Source organism: Schistocerca piceifrons, chromosome 6 (assembly GCF_021461385.2).
Source record: "Schistocerca piceifrons isolate TAMUIC-IGC-003096 chromosome 6, iqSchPice1.1, whole genome shotgun sequence".
NCBI lineage: Eukaryota > Metazoa > Arthropoda > Insecta > Orthoptera > Acrididae > Schistocerca > Schistocerca piceifrons.
The window spans coordinates 196,958,916-196,977,277 of NC_060143.1; the positions used below are offsets into that span (position 1 = coordinate 196,958,916).

The window sequence follows — 18,362 nt, forward strand, 5'->3', positions numbered from 1 at the left end:
CTTGAAAAAGTGGTGTAAATTGGCCGAAGGTGTAGGAAGAGGGAAATAATTTCTTAAGTAATAAGTTTTGCATTTCCTGGATACATTGCAGTTCATAGTTCTTGGTGAAAAAATCCAGAATAATAGTTCATTTAAAGTCTTCTTCAGGACAGCAGTTGACAATGGCTAATGTTGAGTGATTATGTATGACAATGAACCCAGTGAGATAATTACATTCTGCAAGTGTTGTCATGAAGTTAAATGCACACAAGAACTTAATTTATACAGTCCTCATTAATCCTGATGTTAGTGAAATGTCTATGCAATCATGCTGCTATCAAATACCACACAAGTTTGAACCAAAAGAAACTTTCGCAACTTTTCAGTAATCAAACACGAGTAGGCTACAGCAAAAACGTAGGATTTTAGTGCCAAAAAAGTGTTTCTTGTTAAGCCAAAGTAAAAATCTGTAAATTGTAGTACATATTAGAGTTTTTGCATTTAGTAGAATATTTTCAGTAATCCAGATTACACCAGGTCTCACATAGTCCAGATAAATGAAGTTATTGCATATGCAGTGGAATAATGAAACACAATTCTATAGGAAATTATATAGGCAGAATGAACAACTAAATTTTAGCTTGGAGAAAAAGAAAAGAACATGTCCAGCATATGTAAACAGTTGTGCTGTTGTGTACCACATTTGTAGGATGCAACAAGCAATGTGAGCAATATGTGTATGGGCATAGCTGATTGCACAAGGTGCTTTGTTTTTAAATATTTTACTGGTGACAAACCTTTCTTATTGCACTATTCTTATCCACTTGACATCTTGGGTGTGAAGTCAGTGTAAAATGGATGTGTTTTACAACAAAAGATTTTAAGACATGTTGGAACCTGTTGTCTTAAATAAAAAATATTTAATGTTATCTTGGCTGTTGAATGGTTTTGGCAAATGTGCCACGTCTGTGACAGTTCAAAGGAAGTTTGTAAATTAACTGGGAGAGATGCTACCAGATATCTTTTTTATAGTTCCAAACATTCCCCATTTAGCCTAGTACTGATGCCTTAGCCCAAAGCAAAACTTCATTTGATAATGCAACTACAAGCATCGTTACACAGTATAGTTATTGGTCGACTGGCATGGAAGTGTTAGGAGATGAAGTATTAGCAGATATAAATTCAAAAATAGAAAGAAGGGTTATTGTGTAATGTTTGTAAACAGTGCCTTACTAGCATTATCATCTCAATTACACTTACTTTACCTCCATTAACATTGTTTCTCAAAGTGTAAGTGGTGGGAAACATGTATTATAGTAACACAAAACTGGGTGTAAATCGACATTCTGAATATAGAGAATTTCAAGGGTCTGATAAATTTCGTAAAAAGTGGGTTTATGCTGTTGGTTACTATAACATCAGTATTTTGTTGGTTACAAATTGAACAAGTAGTTGTAGCTGTTCGGTGAACATCTTTTGATAACTTGCGTATGTATTGTCTGGAAAGTCCACTATTCTCTGATTTCTGGGAATAACATCGGTTAAAAATTTGTTCCTACCTCTTGCCCGCCCTCCTCCCCTTTCTTTCAAATTTGGTTTATGCTTTCTTACTCAACATATTTGTAATAGACATTTACTTCTAAATAAATCAGATCTTTTGAACAAAATTTAAATGTAACATGAAAGTAACTGAACTTGTTGAATTAAGTGGTACTTCATGTAATGTTATAATGAAACTGTGTTCTTTTATTTATTGTCCCAAATTACTTGTTAATTTATAGTCATATTTCTTCATGACAACAGTTTGTAATGTAAATGTAGGATGAATAATTTTGTAGGTATCCAGATTGTTAATTTTAGGGCATTTGGAGCAAGAGCAGTGAAAAGGTACTTTTGAACTGAGCTTGATGCTGATTCCTTTGCATTATGGCTGAAATGGAAAAATATGAGCTGTTAACTGTCTTCATATCTTACTGTGATTAGTATATGAACTGCTTTTGAAATCAGTGTATTTTTATTTTGCTGTTAAGTCTTAGAGTACATTTGAGAGCAATGTGGATTTGGTGATGTTCTTTTGAGGGTTTGTGTGGGAGCTTTAAAGAAATAAAGATCTTTATCATTAACAGCATCTGAAATATAAAAGTAAGAAAAAATGTGTTCATGATAGAAGCCCTTATTACGAGATGAAATTGTTCTCAGAATGGTTAAATATGATACCATATGCCATGCATTCAATTGATGGCCATTAATTTAAACTTACACATTGAAATTTGAATCTTTGACAGATATGTTGCTCTATTGAAACACAGTTTTCTGCTTTATTGTAAGTATTTTAAATGTTCTTTTAATTTTTTTAATTGTGCATCTCTTATATTTCAGAAAAATAGTTCACTAATTGCTAGATGGGCAACCTCGGAATCTAAATCTCAGTCTGCTGCTGACATATCTCATTCAGCCTCAGCTGTTCACCTGTGAATGGTAAGGTTTATCATCAGTATGTTCCTACTGAAATATTCACTCCAGTGAACTGAGTTGGAAAGTTATCAGCCAGTATTTTTACTGCTCAAAAAGTCTTTGTGGGGAATAGAAGGCCCGTATTTCTTAAGTTTGTTCCGGAAGTATTGGTATTGTTGCTTTACTAGCTATAAAGGAATTTTGGTAAATTAAGTAAATTTCTGTGAAAGAGTGCAAAGTCATTTGATTTTTAGTGTTGGTAAACATGAATACAACACAAAGGTGTGAAAGATGCACAAAACAAAGTTGAATTTGACAAAGTTAAAGAATTGAAAGACGGTCACATAACCAGAAAAGCTGAAGCATACTAAAGTCATCCATTCAAGATTATCACTCAGTTAATAATTGAAAAGGTTCATGGTATGGCAGTGGAAAATCACAAAATGTAAACATATTAACAAAGCCAGTACACTACATCGACTTCACAAACTGGACATTAAGATACTCTGTGAGTGCTAGTTGCAGCAGTTGCCGATTTCTGGCAAAAAAAACCTGGAAACTCCAGAATGGAGCAATATGTGAAGTACGGAAAGGAAACCACATTGATACTTGGGAGCACAGTAACGTGTAACAGAAAACGGCATTCATGCTATAGCCTGGGAGACGAGTTTATGGTACTGACAGCTCAGTAGCGTTTCCTTGCCTAGTGACTGCAGGTAGCCAGCCAGCGATGGACTGCACTCAAGCAGGTAGCGGGAGACACATTGCTGCTCTGCAAACTTGACACATACGCATCTGAAACTTAACAGTGAGTGTCTGACATGCAACGTGTGCTGTCGTTTCGTTGTTGGAGTTGTAGTTTATGTCATTTTTGTTGTTTTTAGTATTTATTTGTTTCTGTTTTGTTTTTAAACAGTGTCCAGTGCAATGATTAGTGCTAGCCAAACGTGTAAAGTGAAACAGAGGAACAAAATTGTGCTACACAGCTAGGCCCATATAGTATTGTGTTTGGTGAGGGACTGCTTTGAAAAAGAAAAAACTGAGACATCTTTTCCTGTTTCTCAGATTAACAGGACTGCGGCAGCATTGAAAATGAGCAAGAACACTGTTGTAACAGTAGGCAAAGGATGTACAGTATAGACGTGGTAAGAGTGGTCACAGCAAGACTGAAGACACCAGGAAAGAAGTGGCCAAGAAGGATGCAGGTAACAGGATTGGATGATTTCGAGGAAGACTATCTGTCATCATATACACTGCAGCTCAACACACAAGTCGCCAGAGTGGTGTCAAATTGGAAGACTTGCACCCAGCAAATGGTCTACCCGACGGGAGGCCCTAGACACACGACATTTCCATATTACACTGCAGCAGCAAAGAAACTGGCATAGTGCGGTGGCCCAGTGTAATGTTAAGCGCTCTCTATACAGCTTAAGTGTTTTCGTGAACTTACTTGTTGAAGAATGCTGGTTGTGCTTTCTTGCAGCGCCGATGTCTTCTGCTGGCACCGGACGCTTCTCCGAAGATTTCACTGCTAGGAAGGGGAAATTTTCACTCTCTCTCTCTCTCTCTCTCTCTCTCTCTCTCTCTCTCTCTCTCTCTCTCTCTCTCTCTTCTTATTTAAAAATACGCTACTCTTGGAATATCATTCAATGCACCAGAACATATTTATTTTCACTTTGTACAAAAAACAACTAAACTTTATGACGTAAGCCCACACATTACCGGGCACCCAGAATCAGTTAATTACACATTTTTGAACACAATTAATACATAAGCTTTTATCGTGACAGACTATCCATGTCCAGTCCACTCTCAACAGCAGACCAACGTCTAATAAACAGTCACTATTTCGAGTCTCTCCATTTGTTTTTTTAACAATACAATGCTACATTACTCTTTGCAGCTGGCCACGGAGCTTCCGGGTCGCGCTGAACACTTGCCAGCGCCGACGAATTATCTCCCTTGCAGTTTCGCCTACACAAACAATAAATGGGTGCAGTATCCCATGCTCATCCTTATGCCCTGCTTTAAAATAACACGTGTTCAAAATGGCTGGAACACAAGTGTCTCCAGGCTTTCGTAAAATTCTGGGGCACTACAGTAGGCATGCATATTCAAATACTGAGATATACAAACAGGCAGTATACGGCACTGCGGTTGGCAACACCTATATAAGATGACAAGTGTTTGGCACAGTTGTTAGATTGGTTACTGCTGCTGCAGTGACAGGCTATCAAGATTTAAGTGGGTTTGAACGTGGTGTTACAGTCGGCCCATGAGTGATGGGACACAGTATCTCCAACATAGCGATGAAGTGGGGATTTTCCTGTATGGCCATTTCACAAGTGTACCATGAATATCAGGAATCTGGTAAAACATCGGATCTCCCAACATCACTGCAGCCGGAAAAATATCCTGCAGTAATAGGCCAACGGCGACTGAGGAGAATCATTCAACATAATAGAAGTGCAACCCTTCCACAAATTGCTGCAGATTACAATGTCATGGTGCGAACCATTCAATGAAAAACGATATGGGCTTTCGGAGCCAAAGGCCCACTCGTGTACCCTTGATATCACATGACACAAAGCTTTACACCTCGTCTGGACTCATCAACACCGACATTGGACTGTTGATGACTGGGAACATGTTACCTTGACGGACGAGTCTCATTCCAAATTGTATTGAGCGGATGGACGTGTACGGGTATGGAGACAACCTCATGAATCCATGGACCTTGCATGTAAGCAGGGAACTGTTCAAGCTGGTAGAGGCTCTGTAATGGTGTGGAGTACATGCAGATTGGGATGATATGGGACTACTGATACGTCTAGATATGACTGACAGGTGACATGTATGTAAGCATCCTGTCTGATTACCTGCAACCATTCATGTCCATTGTGCATTTTGACGGACTTGAGCAATTCCAGCAGGACAATGTGACACCCCACATGTCCAAAATTGCTACAGAGTGGCTCCAGGAACACTTTTCTGAGTTCAGATAGTACCACTGGCCACCAGACTCCCCAGACATGAACATTATTGAGCATATCTGGAATGCATTGCAACATGCTCTTTGGAAGAGATCTCCACCCCCTCATACTCTTATGAATTTATGGACAGCCCTGGAGGATTCATGGTGTCCCCCAGTACTACTGCAGACATTAGTTGAGTCCGTGCCACGTCATGTTGCGGCACTTCTGCATGCTCGCGGGGGCCCTACACAATATTAGGCAGATGTACCAGTTTCTTTGGCTCTTCAGTGTATATAGCTAATAAAGAGGTTCGAACATCCCACTCCATCTAAATTATGCGTCGTTTCAGAAAGATGATCTTTTTATAGAAAGAAAATTTTCATTACGTAAATTGCTGAAAGATATTGGCTTCATGCAGCCAGTGTTTAACGGATGCAAATTATTGATGGAAAGAACAGATGTAGTTGTGAGGCAGTGCAGATTTTTGCACAGGTTCACAAGTGTGGCTAGATGAAACTTGGGGTAATGCCAGCCATTCAATACGTAGGGGATGTAGTGATGGAACACCTGAGGGAGCAGGGCAGTGCCTGTTGGAAAAGGAAGTGCGAATTATTGTTTCACATGCAGGTATACTGGGTAGTTTTGTGCCAAACTGCTTGTTAATGTTTCGTTCAGAAAAGGACGGATGATTACCATGCTGAGATAAACTGTGGCTTTTCAAAAGTGGTTCGACACATCGCTTATGATGAATCTGACAAGTCCATCAGTGGTGATCATCATGAAGAGTACCCCTTATCACTCCGTTCTTCATAATAAGACACCAGCTGTGACCAAAAAAAACTGTAATATTCAGTGGCTGAAATGATAAGTGGATTTCGGAGAAGAGTTGGAGAAGGTGAAATTACTCGAAAGATTCTCCCATGCCATTAAAGAGGTATTGGCACAAATAAAAGAATACATTGCTGCAAACAGTAAAAAATTCATGACCTCTGAAACTGAAAGTTGCCTTGTAGCATCTGTCAATTAAGGGACAAAGTGAGACCTGTACAGAAATGAAAGTTGTGAACAGCTCTGCAAGTGTCGTCAGAGAGGCAGCCAAAAATGAAGACATTGTGGAAGAATGCATAGAGAATTTAATTACACATCTGAGAGGGAACAGTGATAATTCAAGCAGTGCTGAAGAAGACTATTTTAAATCGGACTCTGACAGTAATGGGAGTGGTCTTTTCCCATTAGCATAATTATCACACACTCAAGAATGTAAGGAGGGAGAATGCTGTAGACCTATCACTATATTGTGAGTACCATACCATCCTCAGATTATAACTGTTAGTATACTGTGAATTATTGTGTCACTCATTGTAGAAGTAATTAATATTGCTAATATTTATTAACGGAAACAAAAACTGTGAATGTTCAACAACTTGTGGAAAAGTTTTCATTTCTATTGAGAAGTTTGACAAATAACTTTGATATTTCACCATATTAGATACTAAATAGCTCTTTTTTAATGTTTCAAGATTTAATAAAGCGACAACTGTAAAGAAATTCACACATACAAATGCAACCTGCATGTTGTTGTCACTTTTGTTTCTGCTACTAGAGAACACATGTAAGTAGCAACCGGGCACAGAGTACCATGTTCGGCCAACATTGCCATCTGCCCACCTGAACTGTCAATATGTCACTCATCTCGTGGGCTATAACTTTCAATCACTAGCTATTTTGCTGCAGTACAGTCACACAGACAGCTAAATGCACACTCACATGGCCATGGCAAGAGTCTTGCCCTCTGTGTGTGTGTGTGTGTGTGTGTGTGTGTGTGTGTGTGTGTGTGTGTGTGTGTGTGTGTGTAAATGAGTGCACTATTGCTAGATCTTCTTTCTTCCTGTGAAGATGAAGATGTTGCCTGGAAAGGTGATTAGCATGGTTTTAAGTGATTTTCAGAATGATATCTTCTATATTGTTCTTTAGATATAGTCACAGATGACTTATTTCTATTTCCTAAGTTTAAATAATTGCTTTGGTGAGAAACAGCTTTCAATAAACATAAAGTAATTCCTTTAATAGCGAGCTATTTTATAAGCGTTTTTAATGGCCTATTATTCCACTAAAATGGAAAAAAAATGTTAACTTCTTGGACAAAATTTTTACCTGTCAAAGCCACATAGCAATGCAATCCAGAAATGGTATGTAAGAAAAACTTGTGGAGAGTCGAGATGTTAGAATTTACTGTGATTGCTATGAAATAAAAAATACAAAAAAAAGAAAAAAAACTTTCATTGACCAAGGACAAATAAGTAACACTTGTTTGAAGCAGGAAAGAGAGCAAATTAACATTTAATTGAAGATCACTTGGTGGATGTAAGAGATAGTCATCAAAGAACTATTTGTTGAGGCTTTGGATGTGATCTATCAACCCATACCTTCTATTAATAAAGTTTTGCATAAAGATCTGTCTTCCCCAGTTTGGCTGTCACAGTCACTCTAATTATTTCTGTTGCAAGAATATAAATCAGTGTACAAAGGAAGGGATGACAATAACAGTGTAAGTACTGGAAGTCTGCCAGTTTAATAAAAGGGAGAAAAAAGTCATTTGTCAGGAAAAACCCAAGAATTTTTCATTGATTTAGTTTTCTGTTAAATTTTTGCAATTTTGAGTTGTAAGAATTGATGCTCTACCAGAGAATGTTATTGTAACCTGTTACTGGAGAATAATACTGCAGAAATAAAACATAAACAAGAGAAAAAAATAAAACTTTAGTTTCAAAGGAAATGCGCCATTTATGACAACAAAACACTGTGCACGCACAAGTGTCTTCAAACAGCAATAATATGTCAAAGGCCTTAAGGTGAAGACTATGTAATACTTCTAACAATAAACTGCTTTCTATGAGCGCGGCATCTCAACTGTTTGTTAGGTTCATTTGAGCAGTTGCCAGCAGCCTAATGCACATGCGCAGCCGACTCGCGTATGAGCAATACCTTCTCCCGCTTTTGGCTACTTGAATTGTGACTGTTAGCTGTATCGGCCATCTGCTAACGAGAAAAATTTTTCGCACATGTCCAGGGTTGTCTGAGTTGTTGTGTGGGGGGTTAGTCTCCATGTGACCCATGTTTGTGTTAACTGATTTCACTGTTTCTTCATCATTTACAGCTCCCCAGTCAAATGAAACAGAATGGATTTCTGCAGTCTGAAGCTATCAAGTGAATTAAAATACATTCACATAATTACAGAAGGCAAAAATATATTATTGCTTTTAGTTTTTGGAGTTTATTTTATTTCCAAGTTTTTAGCAGTCAAGCGTTAATCGCCTTGCGGAACAACGAAGTTATTTTTGTCAGTCTGCTAAAGAAATTTGGCTTTATTAATCTTTTCCACTAAGCCAATCAATTTATTTGAAACAAAGTATTTCATTTCACAGTATTGGCTAGTTCCAATTGTTCGCTGAATTTCAGGTGCACGTTTTTGTCTTCTACCATGTATGGCATTATGCCATAATAAAGAACCAAACATGAGATAGTACAGTACTGATACTCCAAGAAAATTTACATCCCAAAGACCACACTGAAAATCTTAAAAATCTTAATATCAGGTGGGACCTACTTCATTGTGAATCTAGACAAATCAATGTGCACTTCAAGCCGAATTGTGTGTTTTAGTATGGTTATACGAAATTCCGATTCTCTTGGAGTATCCTCTGATGATGTCCTGTTCCTTTTATTACTTAATGTAAGATCTCTTAATGCTTTATAATACGAGAATGCGGGCTTCCTACATCACTGCAGCTGCGTATGTGTAATAATGTGTTTTCTGGTGCTCTCTGGCAACTGCTAAAACCAAAGTATTTCTAAAGTATTGAGATAGTTCCTCCAGCTCAGGCAAGTTGAGCAAATCGGTTGACTTTTGCGTTAGGTGTGGTCTAACATGGGTGGTTCGTAAGGAAACAGCAGAAACTGGTTTTTAGCTCCATGGGGTCATAAGTATTTAAATAACTAACCTTAGCAAGTTGTTCAGTTTTTAATTGTACTTTCTTTAGATGTTCATCTAGAAATGATCTTTTCCCACCTGCAAAAAATCTGTATGCATTATCAAGATGCACCCGAAAAACTAATTACTTGGTACCAAAAGTACCAGTTGTGGGGGTGGCAACTTCTATAATTTCTATTCGTGGTAAACAATCAAAATTTTTACAATTTGTTCTTAAGGTGATGATCACATGGGAACCTTGCAACTTTTTTTGATATCATCACAGTTACCTTACTTCCACACGTAATATTTTATCTGGAACGTAAATGTAGTTTTAACTTGTGTGGAAAAAATAAACATCATGTGAAATTCTTTGTTTTTGCAAATGAATCACCACATTTTTTGGTATAGTAGAAAGACTGCAACTTCAGTAAAATATTTCTAATAACATTTTTACTGTTTTACAAATCATAAGCCGGGATTTTCAACAAGTGGCAATCGATGAGCCATGTATCCAGAAAAAATGTAAAGCAGCTGATTTTGTGTTAACTTTTATATTATGCATACATATTTTCTGTTTATATGTGTCAATGTATAAATAAATGAACTTACTTTTTGTTTACTTGTGTCAAAGTGTGTGTGTGTGTGTGTGTGTGTGTGTGTGTGTGTGTGTGTGTGGAAGTAACTTTACTGGCCTTTTGAATTCATTTTAAAAGACTCTAGCAGAAAAGTGGGGAACCAGCTGCCTCAGTCCTGGCATGTGAACATATTTGTACTTTGTTGCTGAAAGAGGGCAGCAGAATGGCAGAGAAGGTGGAAGAGAGAGGAGACCATACCAGTGGGAGAGGGGTAGGGAGGGGGGGGGAGGGAGAGAGAGAGATAGAGAGAGAGAGAGAGAGAGAGAGAGAGAGAGAGAGGGGCAGTGGAAGAGGAAGAGAGATGGGCGAAGACAATGGAAGTGGAAGCCAAAAAGAGAGGTGATATTGGTGGGCAGTGAGAGAAAATTGCAGTGAAAGAGAGACAGCAATTGATAGAGATGAAAATGAGAGATCAGTGTAGGTCACACATAGGCTTGGAGGGTCTGAGCAACCCCCAACCCTGACAGACCTTTCACCACATAGGTGTAGGAGATGGTGCATTTTGAACTGAAATTTTAAACGTGTGGGTTTATGGGGAAAGAAATAATTGGATTCCCAGAATTTTTATTCTGTCAAGGTATGGTGGAAACAGTGGCAGTGGGACAGGCAGCCAAAAGGGGACATCATAAGAGAGAGAGGTAATGCAGAAGGGGCCATTGTGAGTGTGAGAGAGAGGAGATAGTGTTAATGGGTGGAGGAAAACAAGGGCAGGCAGTGGCAGTGAAAGAAAAGAGCCTACAAATGCATCAGTTGCTGGTTTGCATGGGGTTTAGACTTTTGTCAGTTCTGCCCCATCACCCTATACCCACATTTTACAGTCTAGAGCAGGCTCGTCCAAACTGTGCCCCTGGGGCACTAGCGCCCGCGGCCAGCGCCCCGGGCGAATTTGTATGTTGTTGCAGTGGCCGAGCCGTGTCGCTTAGCTGGCCGTGCGGACCGCCCGCCGAGCCTCGCCATGCCACTGTACGCAACTATTGCAATAGATAAAAATTTATTTTGCGACCACACATCGTTGTCCTTTTCAGTGGAACTGGGGGAAAAAGCATCTAAAACCAATCTTTTTTCTTAGTTTTTTATTTGAGTTTCAATGAGTTAAACATTTAGTTGTTAAAGTGATAAAAGTGTTTTAAAAACAGGATTGTACAAAATTAATTGTATGTTCTTTTTTGGCGTGGTAAGAGCAGGAAACAGGTGGACAAAGTTTGCGCGCAAGTTACAAATGATTACTGAGAAATGGGAAAGCAGGAAAACCCTTTGATGCTGGGAATCTCATCTAGGATTGTCTGGTAGACTCGACAGCTTGTATTTGTCCACCAGACCTCACCGAAAAATTTGAAAAAAAAAAAAAAAAATAGCTCTTTTGCCTCAAACTGTTGCTCACAGAGACGAAGATATGGTCTCAGATATGGAGCAGCAATTGAGGGAGAGAGCAGCAAACTTCATTTCACTTTCTATCGCTCTTGACGAGTCCGCGGACGTTGAGGACATATTTCAGCTCGTCATATTCATTCGAGGTGTCGACGACAATCTGCATGTTACCTAAGAATTTCTCGATCTTATACCATTAAAAGACACAACCACGGGTTTGGATATTTTTCTAGCCGTGGAAAACGTGTTAGTCAATGGGTTTAAAATGGGAACGCCTGACCAGTGTAACGAGGGATGGAGCCCCTGCACTAAGAGGGATACGCACTGGATTTCTGAGTTACGTGAGGTCAAAAATGGCTGAAGTTGGTTGTTCCTTATTCGCGACAGTCCATTGTCTGATACACCAGGAGGCACTTCGTGCGAAGATTGTCAACATAAAAAAATGTTATGAACACAGTTCTTCGAACGGTTAATTACCTTCGCTCACATGGACTCACACATTGCCAATTTAAAGAATTTCTGGCTGCTATCGAAGCGGAATTCCCGGACATCCCCTACCACATAGAAGTAAGATGGCTGAGCAGAGAAAAGGTGCTTCATCTGTTTTTCTCCTTGAGGCGCGAAATAAGTACCTTTTTGGAAATGAAAGGACGTCCAGAAGAATTACTTTGTGATCCTAAGCGGGTGGCGAATTTGGCTTTTTTGAGTGACATTACTGGTCATTTTAATACTTTGAACGTTTCACTCCAATGCGAAAATCACTACGTCGTTGATTTAGTGCAGACAGTTCAAGCATTAAAAAAAACTTATTTTGTGGGAAAAACAATTGCACGAGAGAAATTGTGGACACTTTCCTGCACTAGACGGCGTTAAAGATGTGGATTTTTCAGATTATGTTGCAGTTATTTTTGGAGATAAGTGCAATAATTTTTGGAGATAAGTGAGCTTCAATTGGCCGTAGATGTATTTGTTCGCCCGTTTTCCCTTCGGCATAGGATGTCTCACAAGTGCTTCAACTGGAGGTGATTGACCTGCAGTGTGATATCTGCCTGAAGGACCGCTTTCTCATGCGTAAAACTTTGGATGACTTTTACAGCTGTCTTCCACGAGAGATATATCCTCGTTTGCACAAGCACGCGGCCTAAGTTCTCTCAATGTTTGGTTCCACGTATATCTGTGAGCGCTTTTTCTCTCTTTTAAAGCTTGCTAAAACTAAGAACTGTTCATTACTTGGCGATAAAAATTTGACTAATTCTTTGAGGTTATCAGTCTCAGGGAATATTGTACCAAACATTGACAAAACCGTTTCCTCGAAAAAGAAAGTGTAAAATGTTAATTGTCTTCTTTAACAATGTTGACTATAAGAATTAGAGCTTTATAAGCTTAATTCTATTTTTTAATAAGTTTTCAAACTTGGTCGGTTAAAATTATTACGTACAAAACAGCAAACTAAGGATCTGATTTCTAAACTCTGAAAAGGGATACAAAGAGATGTAGCCCAAAGTATAACAAAAAATATTTACTTGTAAATGCTAACAGTAAGAATGAGACTCTATATCCCTTACATAAAGTTATTTCTAAAATGGAATATTTATGACTCTAGTTCATTTAAGAAACTGATATAATTTTCAGAAGACACCTATTGTACATATGATGAGTGTGTGTGTGTGCAGTACCACTAGAATGAACCTGTTGGTCAGAAAACTACTAAGATGTTCTTCGGTTCTTGTTTTGGATATTGTTGTTTAAAGCTTTGTGTAGTAATTCTGCCACACGAACACTAGTTGTTACCTAAATGGTAAATGGTTTGCTTGTTTTACCGCTCATCGACCTCTTTTTACAGAGGTACGCTTCCTTTGTTATTTTGTTTGCGTTGGATCTGACTGCAGAATAGTCCACTGCAGAGCAGTGCTGTGCTCTCTCTCTTGCTCCTCAGCTATCAACCTCGCTCCTGTGCCGACACTAGCGACATACGGTCGCGGACGAGGCGCTGAACTACATTGCCTGGCGCCCACGGGGCACGGGCGCGCCCACCGGGTGCAATTCTTGGATGAGCCTGGTCTAGAGGTCAAAACCCTGAGCAAATCTTTCCCAAGGACATGTTTGGAGAGGAGACAATTGTGGTTGAAGAAAGATGGCAAGACTGTAAACAAAAAAGGTAGTGGCCATGCGAGAAAAAAAGAATGGAACAAAGACAGTAGCAGTGAGACAGAGACTGTGAAAGTGACAAAGAAAAAGAAAGTTGTAAGGAAAACTGAGAGAAAGGGATGAAGACAGTGACAGTGGTGGAGACACAGGAGAAAGTAACAATGGAAGAAAAGGAGGCAGTGGGGGAGAGAGAGAGAGACATGTAGACAGTGTCGGTGAGAGGGAGATACTGAGTATGAAGGGTTAAATACAAAGACTGGGTAAAGGGATTTAGAAAGTTGTATGTAAAGGGAATGAACATTTTCGCAATCCAAAATGTTTGATGAGGAATACAGAATTTGAATTGAGGCAGCTGGTTCTCCACTTCTCTGTCAGTCTTTCAAAGAGGAACATATTTGTCCTTTTTGTGCTCTGACAGGAGCATTTTTCCACTAGTAGTTACTATATCCAATTTTATAAGTTGGAGAACATATAGAAAAGATTCACAATTAAACTTTTAAACATATCTCCATGTTTTGTACTTGAGCTCTCTATCTCCCCCTCCCTCCCTAATGCATCTAAATTACAAGTGCATCCAAAAAGAAGGTGGCATACCAATCAGCAAAAAATGGTGTGTGTAATATATATATATATATATATATATATATATATATATATATATATATATATATATATATATATATAAAAAAACAAATGATGTGACTTACCGAACGAAAGTGCTGGCAGGTCGATAGACACACAAACATACTCACGAAATTCAAGCTTTCGCAACAAACTGTTGCCTCGTCAGGAAAGAGGGAAAGACGAAAGGATGTGGGTTTTAAGGGAGAGGGTAAGGAGTCATTCCAATCCCGGGAGCGGAAAGACCTTAGGGGGAAAAAGGATGGGTATACACTCGCTCGCGCCGCGCGCACACACACACACACACACACACACACACACACACACACACACACACACACACACACACACACACATACAGACACAAGCAGACATATTTGAAGACAAAGAGTTTGGGCAGAGATGTCAGTCGAGGCGGAAGTGCAGAGGCAAAGATGATGTTGAATGACAGGTGAGGTATGAGTGGCGGCAACTTGAAATTAGCGGAGATTGAGGCCTGGTGGCTAACGGGAAGAGAGGCTATATTGAAGAGCAAGTTCCCATCTCTGGAGTTCGGATAGGTTGGTGTTGGTGGGAAGTATCCAGATAACCCGGACGGTTTAACACTGTGCCAAGATGTGCTGGCTGTGCACCAAGGCATGTTTAGCCACAGGGTGATCCTCATTACCAACAAACACTGTCTGCCTGTGTCCATTCATGCGAATGGACAGTTTGTTGCTGGTCATTCCCACATAGAAAGCTTCACAGTGTAGGCAGGTCAGTTGGTAAATCACGTGGGTGCTTTCACACGTGGCTCTGCCTTTGATCATGTACATCTTCCGGGTTACAGGACTGGAGTAGGTGGTGGAGGGAGGGTGCATGGGACAGGTTTTACACCGGGGGCGGTTACAAGGGTAGGAGCCAGAGGGTAGGGAAGGTGGTTTGGGGATTTCATAGGGATGAACTAAGAGGTTACGAAGGTTAGGTGGACGGCGGAAAGACACTCTTGGTGGAGTGGGGAGGATTTCGTGAAGGATGGATCTCATTTCAGGGCAGGATTTGAGGAAGTCGTATCCCTGCTGGAGAGCCACATTCAGAGTCTGATCCAGTGCCGGAAAGTATCCTGTCACAAGTGGCGTACTTTTGTGGTTCTTCTGTGGGAGGTTCTGTGTTTGAGGGGATGAGGAAGTGGCTCTGGTTATTTGCTTCTGTACCAGGTCGGGAGGGTAGTTGCGGGATGCGAAAGCTGTTGTCAGGTTGTTGGTGTAATGGTTCAGGGATTCCGGACTGGAGCAGATTCGTTTGCCACGAAGACTTAGGCTGTAGGGAAGTGACCGTTTGATGTGGAATGGGTGGCAGCTGTCATAATTGAGTTTGCCAAGGTAACCCCATTCCCGATGTCCAGGCGGAGCTTCAAGGAATCCTCAGAACATTAGGCCCCCTGCAAAACCTTTCACCTGACTCCATCAACCTCCTGACCCCACCGACACCCCGCACCCCTACCTTCTTCCTAAAATCCACAAACCCAATCATCCCAGCCGCCCCATTGTAGCTGGTTACCAAGCCCCCACAGAACGTATCTCTTAACAACCATGATGACAGCTGCCACCCATTCCACATCAAATTTTGTGTGTATGTTTGTGTGTCTATCGACCTGCCAGCGCTTTCGTTCGGTAAGTCACATCATATATATATATATATACTATTAAAAATTCAGCAGACCTTGTACATCAAATAAAAAATGGAAAAATCACAAAACAATGAACTATTTTATTTTTAATAACCAATACTACAGACGAGTCAAAGGCCTTGCAATGGGGAAAACTATCTTGCTGGAAATCTAGCAAATACATTCCTTGACAAAACTGAAAACCACTTCCTCATTAAGCACACAGGGTGGAACAATAAAATACAATGTTACCAAATGTATGTTGAAGGAACCCTTGTATCTGTTTTTTGTTTAGTATAGTTGATTAGAACATTTCATTCACAGTTCAATAAACTACACCCCAGCATCACATTCACAATTGAACATGAGAAAAACAAAATAAATTTTCGGGGCTTTAACGTTTTCAGAAAGCCTACAACTACAGGTACAGTGATATACAGCAACTCTAGCGATCATGGAGGTCACAGAGAAGCCTATTTTCCACCTGGCATTAACAGAGTATACAAATATCCACTAAGTCAAGATAATATTAAATCAGAAGTTGACGTACTTAAAACTAGCAGATAATTGATATAATACAACAGTTATCGACAAAATTCTTTTCAAAATAAATAAAACTAATAAAAGTATATTAAAAGATGAAATCACATTTAAAAGTAGGCAAAATAAAGTTGAACAATTGTTGTGCCATATTAGAAACATACATTGGACACAGTCCACCATATCCTTACAAAAATTTAAAAAAAAATGCAAAAGTCGGAATCAGATCAGGACATAGTAAGAACATGCATATACCATTCACTAGAACAGTCAACGAAATTTTACAGATCTGGTATTTACAAATTATAATGTGAGACTGTGAAAATATATATGTTGATCAAATGGGGAGAAATTTTAAAATGCGATTCGGAGAACATATGAATAATAGTGAAAACAATCAGCATTCAGTGCACATTTGAGAGAGCAAAATCATGAAATGGCAGACAGCACGATGCACGTTACATCTACACATGGCTTATAGAGGCAAATACCTGAACATTATTGATGAATTAGAAATTTTTGCTCATGAAGAGGATCAGGGTTGTGTTCTAAATGAAAAAAACTGATCTAAAACTACAAATTTTATCAAAAATTTTGCAAATATCCTTGTCTGATGATGGAGCAATCTCTTCAATGAAACATAATATTTTATACTAATTGTATTTATACATTTAACAATATTATTTGAATGAAAGTTGCTTCCCACCGTATGGTGGAGATGCCGAGTCACAGATAGGCACAACAAAGAGACTTTCACACTTAAAGCTTTCGGCCAGTGGCCTTCACCAACACACACACACACACACTCACTTTGTGTGTGTGTGCATGCGCACGTGTGTCTATTGTTGATGAAGGCAATTGGCCAAAATCTTTAAATGTGAGTGTCTTTTTGTTGTTCCTATCTGCGACTCAGCATCTCCGCTATATGGTGAGTAGCAACTTTCCTGGATTTTCCATTGTTTGATATTTATACATTTTACTTTTATGTAAATTTATATCATTGGGCAAAATAAATGGACTGATTGCACGCATTACCTAAACTGCAGAAATCGATACATGTGAGGCAATATCTTTGACAAAATATTCACTGGTAATCACCATATTAGTGTCATTCATACCAATACAAGGACATTTTGGAAACAGATAAAATTAATAGAACAATCCCATAAACAGTTAAAAATTTATATGACTGCTTAAAAGCATAACACAAGTACTATACAGTCTTAATACCAAATATGCAAAATTATACACACATCCCATAACTTACAGCTCATGGCATATAATATTATATACTGTAGTCAGGTTAAAATTACTGGATAGATGACATTTCAGGCATTCTAGCTGATTTCCTCCAATCAGAGTGGTCATTGCTGTGCCCAAACTGTTTGCCATTGCCAAACTGCCACAGCAATTAGTTCACTTCCAGTTCTTTGTCCAGCTTTTTATCTTGGTATGTTTGGATCCCGAATCCTGGATCTGGCTGTTTTATTTCGTATTTCATCTCTCTCTCTCTCTCTCTCTCTCTCTCTCTCTCTCTCTCTCTCTCTCTCACACACACACACACACACACACACACACACACACACACACACACACACACAATTTGGTGGTAAATGGGAAGACAGTGAGTGACCTTGGGTTTAGGCCAGTGAGGTTACCTCCTTGGCCAAAATCTAAGGTAACTTGTTGTCCCCCACCAAATAGAGAGAGAGAGAGAGAGAGAGAGAGAGAGAGGTGTGTGTGTGTGTGTGTGTGTGTGTGTGTGTGTGTGTGTGTGTGTGTCTCCAATCCCCTTCCTGCCTCTCTCTATCCCTCACCCATCCCACACTGCACCCCACCTCACCCGAGTACACTCACCATGGGCCAGGAAAAGGCTGGCAGTTGAATGAGCACAATGTAAGGATATAGGCGCGCGTGCGTGCGTGCGCGCACACGCACATGTTTCTCCTACAACTTCAGGAGGGAATTCCATTCTGAAAGTTAGCACAGTAAAGCTCTGTAAGGGTGTGTATCTGTCAACG

The 18,362-nt window shown here is 39.5% G+C and overlaps 1 protein-coding gene across 4 annotated transcripts in view; it reads left to right on the forward strand.

The window, feature by feature from the left end:
- The window catches only part of LOC124802637, a 56,744-nt gene that overhangs the window by 36,463 nt on the left and 1,919 nt on the right, over positions 1-18,362 (forward strand). For all 4 annotated transcript variants that reach the window (XM_047263538.1, XM_047263537.1, XM_047263536.1 and 1 more), the window contains exon 8: positions 2,359-2,457. In XM_047263538.1, coding sequence (XP_047119494.1) covers positions 2,359-2,454 — 96 coding nt within the window. In that variant the 3' untranslated portion in view covers positions 2,455-2,457. The remainder of the gene's footprint in view (positions 1-2,358; positions 2,458-18,362) is intronic.